This window comes from Anolis sagrei, chromosome 3 (genome assembly GCF_037176765.1).
Source record: "Anolis sagrei isolate rAnoSag1 chromosome 3, rAnoSag1.mat, whole genome shotgun sequence".
In the NCBI taxonomy this organism is placed as follows: Eukaryota; Metazoa; Chordata; class Lepidosauria; order Squamata; family Dactyloidae; genus Anolis; species Anolis sagrei.
In genome coordinates, this window is record NC_090023.1 from 341,091 (window position 1) to 360,511 (window position 19,421).

The following is a 19,421-nucleotide window of genomic DNA, read 5'->3' on the forward strand; positions in this document are numbered from 1 at the left end:
GGCTATCATATCTCCTCTCAGCCTTCTCTCTTCAGGCTAAACATGCCCAGCTCCTTTAGCCGCTCCTCATAGGGCTTGTTCTCCAGACCCTTGATCATTTTAGTCGCCCTCCTCTGGACACATTCCAGCTTGTCAATATCTCTCTTGAATTGTGGTGCCCAGAATTGGACACAATATTCCAGGTAAAGTGGTCTAACCAAAGCGGAATAGAGCATGGGGAGCATGACTTCCCTAGATCTAGACACTAGGCTCCTCTTGATGCAGGCCAAAATCCCATTGGCTTTTTTTGCCGCCACATCACATTCCTGGCTCATGTTTAACTTGTTGTCCACGAGGACTCCAAGATCTTTTTCACACGTACTGCTCTCAAGCCAGGCATTGTTCCCCATTCTGTATCTTTGCATTTCGTTTTTCCTGCCAAAGTGGAGTATCTTGCATTTGTCCCTGTTGAACTTCATTTTGTTGGTTTTGGCCCATCATCTCTCTAATCTGTCCAGATCGTTTTGAATCCTGCTCCTGTCCTCTGGAGTATTGGCTATCCCTCCCAATTTGGTCCCGTCTGCAAACTTGATGATCCTGCCTTCTAGCCCTTCATCTAAGTTATTAATAAACAGGCTGGGACACAACAGCCAAAACCTCATTTTTGTTGGCTGGTTACAACCCCATTCTGACAACAAAAGTTGTCCGTTAATTGTTTGAAGCTGCTAAAAGGAGATCGGAGTACATAGATCAAATTGGGGTGCAGTGTATGGGAGACGAGGATAGTTGAAAGTGTATGGGAGACTAGGGTTAAGCTACAATGGTTTCAAGCTGACAAGCATCAGTATATTTGTATTTTATTTTAAGAGGACTAGATGTATGGTGTTTGTTGTGTTTGCACTGTCTGTTTTTGATAAGGTCAACTGGCTAATCAATAAAATTGCTCATTCATTTGTATAAGTGTGAGTCCCGCCTGTGATGTGAACATAGATTTGCACTAGAACTGAAAGTCTTTCTACACTCCAGGCGTTTATAAGGTTTCTTTCAATTTGCGTCCTTTGGTGTGTGTATAGATTGGATTTCTGAGTGAAGTTCTGTCCACACTAAGGGCATGAATAGTGTTTCACTCCAGTGTGAGTCCTTTCATGTGAACGTAGACTTCCACTACGAGCAAAGCTCTGTCCACACTCCAGGATTTCTCCCCAGTGTGAGTTCTTTGATGTCTACGCAGAGTTTCAATCAGAGCGAAGGTCTGTCCACACTCCTGGCATTTCTAAGGTTTCTCCCCAGTGTGAGTCCTTTGATGCCTGCGTAGCCCTCCACTCTCAGTGAACCCATGTCCACATTCCAGACATTTATACGGTTTCTCCCCAGCGTGAGTTCTTTGATGTGAACGTAGATTTGAATTCTGACGGAAGTTCTGTCCACACTCCAGGCATTTATAGGGTTTCTCTCCAGTGTGAGTCCTTTGATGCCTGCGTAGCCCTCCACTCTCAGTGAAGCCCTGTCCACACTCCAGGCATTTATACGGTTTCTCCCCAGTGTGAGTCCTTTGATGTGACCGTAGATTTCCAATTTGAGCAAAGGTCTGTCCACACTCCAGGCATTTATAGGGTTTCTCCCCAGTGTGAGTCCTTTGATGCCTGCGTAGCCCTCCACTCTCAGTGAAGCTCTGTCCACATTCTAGGCATTTATACGGTTTCTCCCCAATGTGAGTCCTCTGATGTGAACGTAGATTTCCAATCTGAGCAAAGGTCTGTCCACACTCCAGGCATGTATAGGATTTCTCCCCAGTGTGAGTTCTTTGATGTGAATGTAGAGTTCCAATCCGAGCAAAGGTCTGTCCACACTCCAGACATATATAGGGTTTCTCCCCAGTATGAGTCCTTTGATGTGAACGTAGATTTGAATTCCGACTAAAGCTCTGTCCACATTCCAGGCATTTATAGGGTTTCTCTCCAGTGTGAGTCCTTTGATGTTTGCGTAGTTCTCCACTCCCAGTGAAGCTCTGTCCACATTCCAGGCATTTGTATGGTTTCTCCCCAGTATGAGTTCTTTGATGTGAACGTAGATTTCCCATTTGAGCAAAGGTCTGTCCACATTCCAGGCATTTATAGGACTTCTCCCCAGTGTGAGTCCGTTGATGTCTATATAGATGTGAATTCTGAGTGAAACTCTGTCCACATTCCAGGCATTTACAGGGTTTCTCCCCAGTGTGAGTCCTTTGATGTTTGCGTAGTTCTCCACTCCCAGTGAAGCTCTGTCCACATTCCAGGCATTTGTATGGTTTCTCCCCAGTATGAGTTCTTTGATGTGAATGTAGATTTCCAATCTGAGCAAAGGTCTGTCCACATTCCAGGCATTTATAGGGTTTCTCCCCAGTGTGAGTCCGTTGATGTCTGCGTAGTCCTCCACTCACAGTGAAGCTCTGTCCACACTCCAGGCATGTATAGGGTTTCTCCCCAGAATGAGTTCTTTGATGTGAACGTAGATTTGAACTACGAGTGAAGATCTGTCCACACTCCAGGCATGTATAGGGTTTCTCTCCAGTGTGTGTCCTTTGATGTCTGCGTAGTCCTCCACTCCGAGTGAAACTCTGTCCACACTCCAGGCATGTATAGGGTTTCTCCCCAGTATGAGTTCTTTGATGTGAATGTAGATTTCCAATCTGAGCAAAGGTCTGTCCACATTCCAGGCATGTATAGGGTTTCTCCCCAGTATGAGTTCTTTGATGTGAATGTAGATTTCGACTCTGAGTGAAGCTCTTTCCACACTCATGACATCTATAGAGTTTCTTCTCCATGTTAAGAGTTATATATATAACTCATTGCAATATGGACACTTCCCTTTTTTCTTTCTGATCCAAAGCGAGTTCCACAAGATCAGCACCTAGAGAGGGTTTCTTCTTCCGATGGGATTCCTTTCGTTATTGCTCTTTGGTTTCCAAACTCCTAAATATATCCACTAAATACTGATATTTTCGTATCATCCCAGTGGTGACTTCATAGGGTCTTCATTTCCCTGGTCAAGAAAGAAACAAAAGATTAGGGCTAGGGTTAGATGCCTCCACTGCTGAGCAGCTCTCACAGGTCCACCAGAGAGAGACCTCTTCTCTCTTCGTGGCTCATGTTGAAAACGGAAATGCCAAGAACTGGAGCTATGAAGGGTCTCAAGGACAGGCCCAGAAACAAGCAAAGGGGATCACAGACCTATAGAAAGTAAGGGATGGATTCAGAAGGAAAGAAGGGAGGGAGGATGAAAATAGTGAATGGTGGATGGAAGAAAGAAAAAAGGGGAACTGTGTCAAATACTAAAGAGTCACATGGATTGCCACTAAGGAGGCTGTTCAGGTCATGAACCGGTGCTTGGCCGCTGTCACGGACTGGATGAGGGACAACAGACTGAAACTTAATCCAGACAAGACAGAGGTCCTCCTGGTCAGTCGTAAGACCGAACAGGGTACGGGGTTACAGCCTGTGCTGGACGGGGTCACACTCCCCCTAAAAGCTCAGGTACGCAGTCTGGGAGTTCTCCTGGACTCATCGCTGAGCCTGGAACCCCAGGTCTCAGCGGTGGTCAGGGGAGCATTCGCACAATTAAAACTTGTGCGCCAGCTGCGTCCGTACCTTGGGAAGTCTGACTTGGCCACGGTAGTCCACGCTCTGGTTACATCCCGTTTAGACTACTGCAACGCTCTCTACGTGGGGTTGCCTCTGAAGACTGCCCGGAAGCTCCAACTAGTCCAACGCGCGGCAGCCAGATTACTCACGGGTGCGGGGTACAGGGAGCACACCACTCCGCTGTTACGCCAGCTCCACTGGCTGCCGATTAGCTTCCGAGCACAATTCAAAGTGTTGGTGTTAACCTATAAAGCCCTAAACGACTCCGGCCCTGTTTACCTCTCCGAACGTATTCTCCCCTACGAACCATCAAGATTACTAAGATCATCTGGAGAGGCCCTGCTCTCGGTCCCTCCGCCTGCACAAGCACGGCTGGTGGGGACGAGGGGCAGGGCCTTCTCGGCGGTGGCCCCTCGACTTTGGAACTCCCTGCCATTAGAGATCAGAACTGCCCCCTCCCTCATGACGTTCAGGAAACTAACAAAGACCTGGTTGTGGAACGCGGCATTTGACAACTGATTGAATTCTTTGCCCACATGAAAGGAGGAGGATGAATGGGATTGTGATGGTGTCGGACGATTTGGCTCTTTTAACTGGGATGATAATGTTTTAACTTGTATAGTGCTGATATTTTAATCGTGTTGTGAAGTGGCATTGTGTTCTTATTGTATATTTTTTGTATGTTAACACATGTTGTGAACCGGTCCGAATCCCTCTTTGAAGGTGAGAGGGTCGGTATATAAAACCTCGAAATAAATAAATAAATAAATTCATTGGCTTGACCCTAACATTGGCTAAAGAAACGTAAGGCAGACAGTCAGAAAGACCACAGGCGGGGTGTCATTTACTCCGAATCCCAATCATAGAATCCTAGAGTTGGAAGAGGCCTTGTGGGCCATCCCGTCCAACCCCATTCTGCCAAGAAGTAGGAAAATCGGATTTGAAGCAACCCCGACAGATGGCCATCCAGTCTCTGCTTAAAAACCTCCAAAAAGAGGTGCCTCCTTCACACTCCGGGGCAGAGAGAGAGGGAGAGAGTTCCACTGTTGAACAGCTCTCACAGGTCCACCAGAGAAAGACCCCCAGCGAGGGAGGGAGGTAGGAAGGGGGGTCCCATCCCGGGAGGAAGGCCCCTCTCCTCCCCCCCCCCCCAAGGCAACTCCTGCCTCTCTCTCTGCAGGCCTTCATAGAATCATAGAATCCAAGAGTTGGAAGAGACCTCATGGGCCATCCAGTCCAACCCCATTCTGCCAAGAAGCAGGAATATTGAATTCAAATCACCCCTGACAAATGGCCATCCAGCCTCTGCTTAAAAGCTTCCAAAAACCTTCCTGCCTCCTTCCGTGGGCCTGATCTGCTGGACATTCCCGGCCAAAATGGAAGCCCCTTGGACAGACACCTGCAGCCGGGCCTCCAACCTTGCTGGAAACCAGCCCCCCCCCCCCCCAAAAAGAGGTCTTCTCTGGTCTCGCTGAATCCAGGCTTCCTTCCCAAGGAGGCCTCCCCCTCCCCATCCTTTTCTTCCCTTTTCTTATTTATTATTTATTTATTAACTTTATTTATAGCCCGCTAACATCTCCCGAAGGAGTCGGTGCGGCTTACAAGAGGCCGAGGCCCAACACATCAATAAAACAACAGCATAACAAATACAACAATAAATAAACTCATAAAGCAAAGCAATAAACATTAAAACAACAGCAATAAGCATTCGACAGTAACACCACGACACATTTAAAACTAAGGCCGGGCCAAATGTAATGAATACAATTTTAAAAATGCTGGGCATGACAGGTGAAATGGATAGGTTCTTGGAGATAGGGGCGGTGATAGGATTTAAGATTTAAGGCAATCTTAAATCTCTAGTAAAGTGCATTTGGGACATATTGCTGGAGTTCCCTATTCTGGGAAGGCACACTGGAACAGCCATGTCTTCAAGCTCTTCCTGGAGACTAGGACGCAATGGAACAATGGCTTCAAACGACAAGAGAGGAGATTCCATCTGAACATGAGGAAGAACTTCCTGACTGTGAGAGCCGTTGAGCAGTGGAACTCTCTGCCCCGAAGGGAGTGTGGTGGAGGCTCTTTCCTTGGAAGCTTTTAAGCAGAGGCTGGATGGCCATCTGTCAGGGGTGATTTGAATGCAATATTCCTGCTTCTTGGCAGAATGGGGTTGGACTGGATGATGGCCCATGAGCTCTCTTCCAACTCGTTGATTCTATGATTCTATGATTCTATAAAGACTGCCAATGTTGGGGGCTTGTTTGATGTCCTTGGGGAGAGACTTCCAGAGTCGGGGGCCACCACAGAAAAGGCCCTGTCCCTCATCCCCACCAAACGTGCTTGCGACGCAGGTGGGATCGTGAGCAGGGCCTCTCCAGATGATCGGAGAGATCGTGTGGGTTTGTATACGGAGATGCAGTCACACAGGTAGGTGGGTCCCACACCGTTTAGGGCTTTGTAGGTGAGCACCTACACCTTGAATTGGGACCGGAAAATGAACGGCAGCCAGTGGAGCTCCTTAAACAGGAGGGTTGACCTCTCTCTGTAAGAAGCACCAGTTAACAACCTGGCTGCTGCCCGTTGGACCAGTTAGAATTTCCAGGCCGTTTTCAAGGCCGGCCCCACGTAGAGCGCATTACAGTAGTCCAATCTGGAGGTTACCAAGGCATGGACCACCCTGGTCAGATCCGCCTTCACAAGCTACGGTCGCAGTTGGTGCACGATTCTCAATTGTGCAAAGGCCCTCCTGGACACCACCGACGCCTGAGCTTCAAACGTTCTCAGCCCAAGGGCGACTCACAGCGGTGTACAACATAGGAGCAACAAAATTCAAGACACAGTATAAAAACAATTCACAATCCAGCAATTATACAAAAACATCGTCATTACTATGAAAGCCATTCAGCGTCGTCTCATCGTCCAAACAACAATCCAATATCATTTTCCGTTATTCCATTCCTATAGTCATTACCAATCATTGCACTTCCTGATCGAACGCCTTCTTGACCAACCAAGTCTTTAATTTCCTGCGGAATATCATCAGGGAAGGAGCCAGTCTAATGTCCACGGGAAGGGTGTTCCACAGCTGAGGAGCCACCACCGAGAAGGCCCTATCTCTCGTCCCCGCCAGTCGTGCCTGTGAAGCAGGTGGGATCGAGAGCAGGGCCTCCCCGGAAGATCTCAAAGTCCTGGTGGGCTCGTAGGTTGAGATGCGGTCGGATAGGTATCTTGGGCCAGAACCGTTTAAGGCTTTATAGGCCAACACCAGCACCTTGAATTGAGCCCGGTAGCAGATCGGTAGCCAGTGGAGTTGGCGCAACAGGGGGTTGTATGCTCCCTGCGCTCCGCTCCTGTTAACATCATGGCTGCCGCACGTTGGACCAATTGAAGCTTCCAGGCCGTCTTCAAAGGCAGCCCCACGTAGAGAGCGTTGCAGTAGTCTAGGCGGGATGTGACAAGAGCGTGGACTACCGTGACCAAGTCAGACTTCCCAAGGTACGGGCGCAGCTGGCGCACGAGCCTTAGCTGTGCAAATGCTCCCCTGGTCACCGCTGAAACCTGGGGATCCAGGCTCAGCGATGAATCCAGGATCACACCCAAGCTGCGAACCTGCGCCTTCAAGGGGAGTGCAACCCCATCCAGCACAGGCTGTAACCCTATGCCCTGTTCGGCCTTGCGACTGACCAGGAGTACCTCTGTCTTGTAATACAACATTGAGATATTGACTCTAAGCTGGAATGTGTCCAGAGGAGGGCGACTCAAATGATCAAGGGTCTGGAGAACGTATGAGGAGCGGCTTAAGGAGCTCGGCATGTTTAGCCTGAAGAACAGAAGGCTGAGAGGAGATATGATAGCCATGTATAAATATGTGAGAGGAAGCCACAGGGAGGAGGAGGAGGGAGCAAGCTTGTTTTCTGCTTCCCTGGAGACTAGGACGCAATGGAACAATGGCTTCAAACTACAAGAGAGGAGATTCCATCTGAACATTAGGAAGAACTTCCTGACTGTGAGAGACGTTCAGCAGTGGAACTCTCTGCCCCGGAGGGAGTGTGGTGGAGGCTCCTTCTTTGGAAGCTTTGAAACAGAGGCTGGATGGCCATCTTTGAGGGGTGCTTTGAATGCAATATTCCTGCTTCTTGGCAAGGGGGTTGGACTGGATGATGGCCCAGGAGGTCTCTTCCAACTCTTTGATTCTATATTGTATATACATATAATATTTATAATATTATAATATAATACAATATAATAGTACTATTACTACTACTACTAATAATAATAATAATAATACAATATTATGATTATATATTTTAAATGTAATATTACTAATATTGTATTGTCGAAGGCTTTCATGGCCGGAATCACTGGGTTGTTGTAGGTTTTTTTGGGCTATATGGCCATGTTCTAGAGGCATTCTCTCCTGATGTTTCGCATGTATCTATGGCAAGCATCCTCAGAGGTTTTGAGGTCTGTTGGAACTAGGAAAAAGGGTTTATATATCTGTGGACTACACAGGGAAGCCGCTGAAATCCACAAGCATGTGGACAATGTCAACAGAAAGGAGGAAACCATGAAAATGAACAAAATCTGGCTACCAGTATTAAAAAATTCAAACATCACAACAGCAAAACAACAGAGAGTAAACAAACAAGGACATCTAATCACCTCTCAACAAAAGATTGCCCCAGGCACTGCCAGGCCATCAAATGCTAATCAAGGTGGTCAGTTGAAACATCCCCACCTAGCTCCAACAGACAAGAGTCCTTTGTCCCACCCTGGCCATTCCACAGATATATTAACTAGGCCTGGGCGGTTTCGTTCGTTAATTTTGTAATTCGTTAAATATTCGTTATATTTAACAATTACAAAATGATTTCAAAATATATTTTCAAACCCGGAAGGGTTTTTCAATAACGAAACGGCATCCTCCATCCTTTTTACGAGCTTCCGCCCGTTTCGGAAATGGGATGGAGGATGCTGGGTGCCCTGGGAGCCAATCCGGCGCTCCCAAGCAGTGCACCGTGGCTGATTGTGATTGGCCGGGAAGCCCTTTAAAAGCGGCTCCGCGTGGCCGCATTGCTCATTGTTGCGAAGGCGAGGGAGAAGACGGGAGGTCCAGGAGGGCGGCTTGCATTGGCTTGGCTTGGTTGGCTAAGCTTGGATTCATTCCTTGCATTGATTCATTTGCTTTCATTTTTGCATTCCTTAATTCTGTTGTTGGGAGAGCGAGGGCGGTTTTTGTTAATTTGTTAATTTTCCATTTTAAATATTTTTGAAAAATACCTTTCTTTTATTCTTAAAAAAAATCAAAAAATATTCTAAAAAAAGTAAAGAAACTTGTGTGCGTTTGTCCCTGTCCTGCGGCTGTGTTCGCTCCACAACAGGGCAAGCGTTTTGTTAATTTTCCATTTTTAAATATTTCTAAAAAATATATTTCTTTTATTCTTCAAGAAATTCAAAAAATATTCTAAAAAAAGAAAAGAAACTTGTGTGCCTGTGTGTGCGTTTGTCCCTGTCCTGTGGCTGTGTTCGCTCCACAACAGGGCAAGCATTTCATTTGTGTAGTTCCAACCAGTGCGGTCCTTTTGCCAACAGAAAGTGTTATAATACAGTGCTCGCTCATTATTTGTGTAGTTCCAGTGCGCTCCTTTGGCCAACACAAAGTGCGGTCCTTTTGCCAACACAAAGTGCTATAATACAGTGCTCGCTCATTATTTGTGTAGTTTTTATAATAACATTATTTTTATATATTAATAATTTATAATTTAATTTTATATATTATTTTATTATTATTTATAATTATATTTTATAAATATTTTGTAAATTTAATTATATTTTATTTAAATATTTATTTAGTTCCAGTGCGCTCCTTTGGCCAACACAAAGTGCGGTCCTTTTGCCAACACAAAGTGCTATAATACAGTGCTCGCTCATTATTTGTGTAGTTTTTATAATATTATTTTATATATATTAATAATTAATAATTTAATTTTATATATTATTTTTATTATTATTTATAATTATATTTTATAAATATTTTGTAAATTTAATTATATTTTATTTAAATATTTATATTATTATTTATTTCATTTATATAATATATATATAATAATATATTATTATATTATATAATTTTATTTTATATTGTATATATTATATAATTTTATATTATTTATTATATTTATTATTATTATTTATAAATTATTATTATTTATTTATTATTTATATTTTATTTATTTAAATTTTATTATTATATTATTGTTTTTTTCATTATTGACTCAGTTTTGGCTACTTTATCTTATTATTTTTTATTTAATATCTTTATCTTAATATCTTGTTTTATTTGATTATTTTTTTGATTTATTTTATGAAATGATTTTGTTTATAGAGCATTTAGCATTGCGCAATCGCGTCCGCCATTTTAACGAATCGATTCGTATTTAATAACGAAGTTCGGAAGTCGTTTTTGCGCATGCGCAAATCGCATCCGCCATTTTAACGAATCGATTCGTTATTACCTTAACGAATCGACCCCGCATCAATAACGAAGGTTTGGAAGTGATTTGCGCATGTGCAGGGGGGTCCGTCATCTTAACGAATCGATTCGTTAATAATAACGAAATTTTGTAAATACCGAACTTTTTAAAGGAAAATTTTGTAATTATTTTAAATAACGAAACGCAAAAAACCCCCCAAAACGAATCGATTTTAGAAACAAATTTTTGCGTTGTTACCCAGGCCTAATATTAACCCATTGTCCTAATTCCAACAGACTGCACTCCCTCTGAGGATGCTTGCCATAGATGCAGCAGGCGAAACGTCAGGAGAGAATGCCTCCAGAACATGGCCATATAGCCCGAAAAAACTCACAAGAACGTAAAGTTTAATAATAATAATAATGCGGGACCACTCTCACAACCACCATGTCAGGCGACACAGAGAAGCCACTGAAATCCACAAGAAGCATGTGGACAACTTCAACAGAAAGGTGGAAACCATGAAAATCAACGCAATCTGGCTACCAGTATTAAAAAGAGTCTAAAATTGCAACAGCAAAACAGCAGAGAGGAAACAAAGAAGGACACCTCTTAACAAAAGATTCCCCCAGGCACTGCCAGGCCATCCAATGCTAATGAAGGTGCCTGTGAGGCGCCTTCTTTGGGAGGTTGAGAAAGACCCTGGCAGGAAGGAAGAGCTGGGCTGGCGACCCCCTCCCCCTCCCGGGACACCCCATAACCCACACTTTGAGGGGGGGGAGGGGCACCTCCCCGAAGGAGCCCCGCAGGCCAGAGTGCGGGAGGGCCGGGACTGAGGCGGGATGGCGGCCTGGCAGAAGGAAGGAGCTGGACTAGATGACCTTTGGGGGGGGGAAGAGGCCTGGCTCCCTCCTCCCTCAAGGCAGAGATCCTCCTCCTCCTCCTCCTTGTGCTCCTCCTAGACCCACCTCTCTCTCTCTCTCTCTCTGTCTCTGCCTCTGCTTCACGAAGGACACAATGGCGGCGGCCTTGGGAGAAGGGACCCCCCTCCTGCGGAATAGGCAGGCCTCTCCCTCCCTCTCTCTCTGTCTCTCCGCTTCCCTTCGCCTCACTCAGCCAGGACAAAATGGCGGCGGGAAAGACTGCGCTGAGGCCCTTCCGAGAAGAAACCCGCCTCCTCCTCAGAGCCGGCCCTCTCATTGGCCGCGCCCGGGAAGCCCCGCCCACCGGAGACCCCCCCCCCCCCCCATTGGCTGCTTGCCGCTCTCCGGCTTTGATTGACGGGATGCAAGGAAGGGAAGGAAGGAGGGAAAGAAGGAAAAGAAGGAAAGGAAGGAAGGAAAGAAGGGCTGGACTAGATGACCTTTGGGGGTCCCTTCCAATTGTATGACTTATAATAATAATAATAATAATAATAATAATAATAATAATGCCATCTTCCTGCCTGGCAGAAGGAAGGGGCTGGACTAGATGACCTTTGAGGGTCCCTTCCAATTGTATGACTCTAATAATAATAATAATAATAATAATAATAATAATAATAATAACAATATACTAATGCTATCTTCTTGTCTGGCAGAAGGAAGGGGCTGGACTAGATGGCCTTTCGGGATCCCTTCCAATTGTATGACTTTAATAATAATAATAATAATAATAATAATAATAACAATATACTAATGCTATCTTCTTGTCTGGCAGAAGGAAGGGGCTGGACTAGATGGCCTTTCGGGATCCCTTCCAATTGTATGACTTTAATAATAATAATAATAATAATAATAACAATATACTAATGCTATCTTCTTGTCTGGCAGAAGGAAGGGGCTGGACTAGATGACCTTTCGGGATCCCTTCCAATTGTATGACTTTAATAATAATAATAATAATAATAATAACAACAATATACTAATGCTATCTTTTTGTCTGGCAGAAGGAAGGGGCTGGACTAGATGACCTTTGGGGAACTATAAATCCTCAGAACTGCAATTCCCAAATGTCAGGGTCTGTTGGTCACTGTATTAGAAAGGTTGAGAACCACTGATTTATACCCCGCTTCTCTCCCTAAGGGGCCCACAGCAGCTCACCATACAACACAACTCAAAGCACATTTAACTTAAAATACAAAACAAAAATCACACAAAACATAACAACATCCAGAAGGAGGATATAAAGAAATGTAAAAAAATTAAAAACATGTAAAGGGAAGGAAGCGAGGGGCTGCTGGGCCATTCAGCTTTGAATGTGTTTGGCTAGCTTTCCCTTGAATGTTTGAAGCAGGCATTGGCCAGCTTGGGCCCTCCTTGTGTTTTGGACTTCAACTCCCACTACTGGCTGCTAGGAATTGTGGGAGTTGAAGTCCAAAACACAAGGAGGGCCCAAGCTGGTCCATGCCTGTTTTAAAGAATAGCAGTGATGTTTAATCCTATCGTAATGTTTCATATATTTGTAGAAGTACAATATTTGTATTGTTTTAACCTTCGGAAGAAGGTTAAAACCTGGCTCTTTGAGCAAGCGTTTGGCTAATCAGCGCAATTGAACATAGGACGACGGTAAATCGAACATAGGAATGGCACAAGGATTATGAGAATGGATTTTGCTTTGTGATCGAGGCATCATGAATTGATAATAATTGTGTATTTTGTTATTGTGTATGATGTGTTTTAACTGTTATTGTTGTGTTAATTTACATTGTGTAAACCGCATTGAGTCGCCTAATTAGGCTGAGAAACGCGGTATAGAAATAAAGCAAATAAATAAAATAGATTTAAAATTGTATTGAAATGTAAGCTGTTTTGGCCGCTTCCACACAGCTGTATGAAATCCACACTGAACTGATATCGTGGATTATCTGCCTTGATATTCTGGGTTATATGGCTGTTTGGAAGGGCCCTTTCAGACAGGCCCTATATCCCAGGATCTGATCCTAGGGTTTCTGTTTATCCCAGATTATCTGGCAGTGCAGACTCCAGTCCGGCTTCCGTGCGGGGCACGGGACAGAGACTGTGCTGGTCTCCATCACGGATCACCTTCGATGCCAGCTGGACTTGTGTTATTGGATCTCACAGCAGCATTGGACACAGTCGACCACAATCTCTTGACCCACCGCCTTGCTGTTGCTGGAATCAGGGGGAGAGCTTTAAACGGGCTCCCCTCCTTTCTTCACAACCGTGGACAGCGAGTGGAGAGGGGAGGCCTGGTCTCTGAGAGGTCCCCCCCCCCCCCGCTCTCTCTCTCTCTTGTGGGGTTCCTCCTCAGGGGGCCATTTTCTCCCCTCTCTTGTTTAACATCTCTATGCGACCACTTGCTCAGCTGGTTCAAGATTTTGGCCTTGAGTGTGACCAGTATGCCGATGACGCTCAGCTGGTGCTGAAGATGGAAGGCCGACCGGACTCTGTCCCCGATTGTTTCCATCAGTGCCTCATTGAGGCCGTTACTGGATGGCTGCGTGTCAGCAGGTTGAGGGTGAATCCAGCAAAGATGGAGATCCTATGGCTGGGTCAACTGGGCAGTGGGGACATCCAGCTGCCTACCCTGGATGGCGAGGCGTTGCGCCTGTCATCGTTGGTCAAGAGCCTGAGAGTCCTTTTGGACCCTCTGCTGATGATGGAGGCCCAGGTCTCCGCTGTGAGCAGAACCGCCTTCTTCCACCTGCGGCAGGCTAGATGGCTGACCCCCTCCCTGTCCAGGGACAACCTAGCTATGGTGATCCAGGCCACGGCCATCTCAAGACTGGACTACTGTAACGCCCTCTGCATTGGCCTTCCTCGGTCGGTGATCCGGAAGCTCAAGTTGGTGCAAAATGCAGCTGCTCGGCTTCTTGCGGGAATTCCGATGAGATGCCACATAACACCAATCTTACTACAGCTGCATTCGTTACCAATTGAGCACCGGATCACTTTAAAAGGGATGGTACTCCCCTTGAAGGCCTTGCATGGTCTGGGGCCGATGTACCTGAGGGATCGTCTCACCCCCTCCCAACCCCAGAGATCCCTCCATTCTGAGGACCAAGATCTCTTGGAAATTCCCAGTGCCAAGACCTTGCGTCTAACAGCAACCAGGCGCAGAGCCTTCACAGCAGTGGCACCTTCACTCTGGAATACTCCACCACCTGAAGTCCGGGCCTTGCGGGACTTATCAGCTTTCCGCAGGGCATGGAAGACATATCTATTTCAATGGGCCCTTGATCTCTGATTGTTTTTAAATTATTTTAAATTGTTTTAAAATTGTGTTAAATTTTAGCCATTTTTGTAAGCTGCTCCGAGCCCCAGGGGAGTGACCGCATATACGTTTGAATAATAAATAAATAAATAAAATCCAGTTTAAAGCAGAAAACCTGGGATCAGATCCTGGGATATAGGGTGTCTGGAAGCGGCCACAGTCTCCTTGTGGAGACAAAAAGTGGTGTATAAATAAACATAATAATAAAATTGTAGAACAGAAGTCTGTTCCTGGTTTGAAAGTGTTATTTTTTGTTTAATGTGTGGCCCTTACTTTGAAAGTAGTAGTTCTCCTCCAGAAACTTTGTGTGGCTGCCACAAACTATGATGACAAGAGGTCATGGGAGTTTGGCCGATGGGCTGACCAGTAAACATATTCATGGGTTCCCGCTGTTATAGTGAACCTGTTACCCATGCCACGACATGCTTGAAGCCAAAATTTCATTTATTTGTAATTAGAAATCAATGTTTCACAATATACAAAACAAATGTTTCACAATATTCCCGTGTAAACTATAGTCCGGCCCTCCAACAGTCTGAGGGACAGTGAACTGGCCCCTGTTCTAGAGGCATTCTCTCCTGACGTTTCGCCTGCATCTATGGCAAGCATCCTCAGAGGTAGTTCCAACAGACCTACTACCTCTGAGGATGCCTGCCATAGATGCAGGCGAAACGTCAGGAGAGAATGCTTCTAGAACATGGCCACATAGCCCGGAAAAACCTACAACAACCCAGTGATTCCGGCCATGAAAGCTTTCCTTTTGCTGCTTCATTGCCCTGTCCTGAAAGCTTGGTCTCACAGCCAAGTTTTGACCATCCTTCTGAAGGACAGGAGGGAGGAGGCCCATCTGATCTCACCAGGAAGAGAGTTTCATAGCCGGGGGGCATCACCGAGAAGGCCCTGTCTCTCATCTCCGCCAAACACGCCTGTGACAATGGCGGGATGGAAAGCAGGGATTCCCTGGAGGATCTTAATCTCCGCGATGGGACATAGGGAGAGATGCGTTCGGACAGGTAAACTGGGCCGGGGCCGTTTAGGGCTTTATAGGTCAAAGCCAGCACTTTGAACTGTGCCCGGTAGCAAGCTGGCAGCCAGTGGAGCTGGCGTAACATGGGAGTGGTGTGCTCCCTGTATCTCATCCCAGTTATTAACCTGGCTGCCTCTTGGTGGACTATTTGAAGCTTCTGAGCAGTCTTCAAATGCAACCCTTCTCACCTGTCACCAAGGAGGCTGTCCAGACCTTGAACCGGTGCTTGGCGGCTGAGTCGGACTGGATGAGAGCTAACACATTGAAACTGAATCCAGACAAGACAGAGGTCCTCCTGGTCAGTCGTAAGGCCGAACAGGGCATAGGGTTACAGCCTGTGCTGGACGGGGTCCCACTCCCCCTGAAGGCGCAGGTTTGCAGCTTGGGAGAGATCCTGGACTCATCGCTGAGCTTGGAACCCGAGGTCTCGGCGGTGGCCGGGAGAGCTTTTGCACAATTAAAACTTGTGCGCCAGCTGCACCCATACCTTGGGAAGCCGGATCTGGCCACAGTGGTCCACGCTCTTGTTATATCCCGAATAGATTACTGCAAGGCTCTCTACGTGGGGTTGCCTTTGAAGACTGTTGGGAAACTTCAATTAGTCCAACGGGCAACGGCTAGATTACTCACCGGAGCATCATACAGGGAGCATACCACCCCTCTGTTATGTCAACTCCACTGGCTGCCGATCCAGTTCTGAGCACAATTCAAAGTGCTGGTCTTGACCTACAAAACCCTATATGGTTCCGGCCCAGCGTATCTGTCCAAACGGATCTCCCTCTACGTCCCACCTCGGAGCCTAAGATCATCTGGGGAGGCCCTGCTCTCGACCCCGCCTCTATCACAAGTGAGATTGGCGGGGACGAGGAGCAGGGCCTTCTCAGTGGTGGCCCCTCACCTATGGAACTCACTCCCCGGGGAAATTAGATCAGTGACATCTCTCCTTTCCTTTAGAAGGAAATTAAAAACATGGATGTGGGACAAGGCGTTTGGGCAATCTGGCAGATAAATAAAGGACTGCGACGACGGATAGGAATAGACAATGTGGAACGAAGAACGCTACCCCTCTATTCTGCTTTGGTTAGACCACATCTGGAATATTGTGTCCAATTCTGGGCACCACAATTCAAGAGAGATATTGACAAGCTGGAATGTGTCCAGAGGAGGGCGACTAAAATGATCAAGGGTCTGGAGAACAAGCCCTATGAGGAGCGGCTTAGGGAACTGGGCATGTTTAGCCTGAAGAAGAGAAGGCGGAGAGGGGATATGATGAGAGCCATGTATAAATATGTGAGAGGAAGCCACAGGGAGGAGGAGGAGGGAGCAAGCTTCCTTTCTGCTTCCTTGGAGACTAGGATGCAATGGAGCCATGGCTTCAAACTACAAGAGAGGAGATTCCAGCTGAACATTAGAAAGAACTTCCTGACTGTGAGAGCCGTTCAGCAGTGGAACTCTCTGCCCCGGAGGGAGTGTGGTGGAGGCTCTTTCTTTGGAAGCTTTTAAGCAGAGGCTGGGTGGCCATCTGTCAGGGGTGATTTGAATGCAACATTCCTGCTTCTTGGCAGAATGGGGTTGGACTGGATGATGGCCCATGAGGTCTCTTCCAACTCTTTGATTCTATGATTCTATGAATGGAATCCGAGTTGGCGAACGCTGTGCATGAGATTGGCTTATTGACTGTGTTATATATTGTTGTTTTAATTGTTATAACTGTTTAACTGCTGTTTTTATACGTTTATTGTATTATTGTGTAGGCATCGAATTGTGCCTTTTTGTAAGCTGCCCTGAGTCCCCCCTCGAGGGTTGAGAAGGGCGGGGTAGTATATGAAATAATTAAATAAACCCCATCTAGAGTGTGTTGCAGTCGTCTATCTTAGATGTAACGAGAGCGTGGACCACCGTGGCCAAGTCTGGCTTCCCAAGATACGTCACCACGAGGCCAGCACCACCCTGGATGGCCGGGAGGAGAAGCTGTCTGCTCTGACAACAAAATACAGAAAGACCTCACGGTACGGAGGGGAGAGGGGAGGACGCAAGGGAACGTGTGGGCTGGCCCCATTGGGAAGCCTCAGGCAGGAATGAGAGGGCAAAGCTGCTTGACCACTGCCCTCCCAAACCACAGAATCATCTAGCTGGTAAAGACCCCTTGGGGCCATTGTCTGACTGCCTTTGGCCAGGCAGGAATATTTATGTATTTATTTATATATTTAAAATATTGATATTCCGCCCTTCTTCTCACCCCGACTCAGGGGACTCAGGGCAGAGCACAGCATATACATGGCAGTCAATGCCGGGACAAGAATTCATATACGCATACCTAAACATTAAAAACATCGATCAAAATATGACAATACACCATTTAGAACCATCCTAGTCATCCATGTCAAATCTAATCAGCCTGGTCATCTTTCCTTTTGCTGCTTTATTGCACTGTCCTGGGAACTTGGCCCCACAGCCAAGTTTTGACCATCCTTCTGAAGGACAGGAGGGAGGAGGCTGAGCTGATCTCACCAGGAAGAGAGTTTCATAGCCGGGGGGCCATCCCCGAGAAGGCCCTGTCTCTCGTCCCCACCAATCGTGCCTGTGACAATAGCGAGACAGAAAGCAGGGTCTCCCTGGAGAATCTTCAATGCTCAAAAACACCATAAAACAGTTAAAAACAATTAAAACAGTATCATAATAAAGAGTCAATATAAATCAATAAAACATCTCATAGTTAAAAATCAAGATCCAGTCTCATCACTCTGTTCATTACCCTGCCTATTCAAATGCCTGCTCGAACAACCAGGTCTTCACTTGTCAACAGGGAGGGGGCCAATCTAATATCTGTAGGAAGGGCATTCCACAGCTGAGGGGCCACCACTGAGAAGGCCCTGTCTCTCATCCCCACCAAACATACTTGTGACACAGGTGGGACCAAGAGCAGGGCCTCCCAAGACGATCTTAACACCCTAGCTGGTTCATAGGGGGAGATGCGTTCGGACAGGTAAGTTGGGCCAAAATCGTTGAGGGCTTTATAGGTTAAAGCCAGCTCTTGGAATTGTGCCCGGTAGCAAACCAGCAGCCAGTGGAGCTGGCACAACAGAGGAAGTCCCCCAACACAATGAGCTGGTGGGATTCCAATGCCAGGATTGAGACTACCCCTGCTAATTCAGGTAAGGAAACTGTTGTGCAGCGGGGTGGTTGGTACACTAACAGAATCCCTAATCTGCCCCGGTCTCCTAAACTCAGGTGGACACATTCAAATAAGGTTGACTGCGGAATGGGGCACCTGATCAGGGAAATGGTCTCTTTATAGTCTACTGCAACTCCGCCTCCCCACCCCCCAGATTTACTTATTTATTTACTTTACTTGTATACCGCAGTTTCTCAGCCCAACAGGCGACTCAACAAGGATAAGAATCAATCAACGATATACAATTTAAAACCATAAAAGCATAATATACAATATTGACACAACAATAGACAACACAATGCATCTCATCACTAGAGTCGTGATCCAATCTGTCGTCCAAATTTCCATTCCTGTAATCATCACCTTCATTGCACTGTTTAACCGAATGCCCGTTCAAACATCCAAATTTTTAATCTTCTTCGGAACACCATTAGCGAGGGGGCTGATCTTACCTCCATAGGAAGGGTGTTCCACAGCCGGGGGGCCACCACAGAAAAGGCCCTGTCTCTCGTCCCCGCCAGCCGCACCTGTGAAGCAGGCGGGATAGAGAGCAGGGCCTCCCCAGAAGATCTTAGGGTCCTGGCGGGCTGATAGGCAGAGATACGTTCAGATAGGTAGGTTGGGCCAGAACCGTTTAGGGCTTTAAAGGCCAACGCCAGCACTTTGAATTGAGCCCGGTAGCAAATCAGCAGCCAGTGGAGCTGGTGCAGCAGAGGAGTGGTATGCTCCCTGCGCTCCGCTCCTGTTAGTATCATGGCTCCCAGGCGTTGGACTAGCTCGAGCTTCCGAGCCGTCTTCAAAGGCAACCCCACGTAGAGAGCGTTGCAGTAGTCTAGACGGGATGTAACCAGAGTGTGGACTACCGTGGCCAAGTCAGACTTCCCATGGTACGGGCGCAGTTGGCGCACAAGTTTTAGCTGTGCAAATGCTCC

General features: G+C 46.5%; 1 protein-coding gene across 1 annotated transcript; it reads right to left on the reverse strand.

The window, feature by feature from the left end:
- Positions 1 to 347: 347 nt before the first annotated feature.
- On the reverse strand, positions 348 to 11,236 carry LOC132772374 (zinc finger protein 420-like). Its single transcript, XM_067466361.1, has 2 exons — positions 11,041 to 11,236; positions 348 to 3,000 (listed from the first exon to the last, which is right to left on the reverse strand). Exon 2 carries the CDS (start codon positions 2,780 to 2,782, stop codon positions 1,253 to 1,255), a length of 1,530 nt encoding a protein of 509 aa, XP_067322462.1. The 5' UTR covers positions 2,783 to 3,000; positions 11,041 to 11,236; the 3' UTR covers positions 348 to 1,252.
- Positions 11,237 to 19,421: the final 8,185 nt, after the last annotated feature.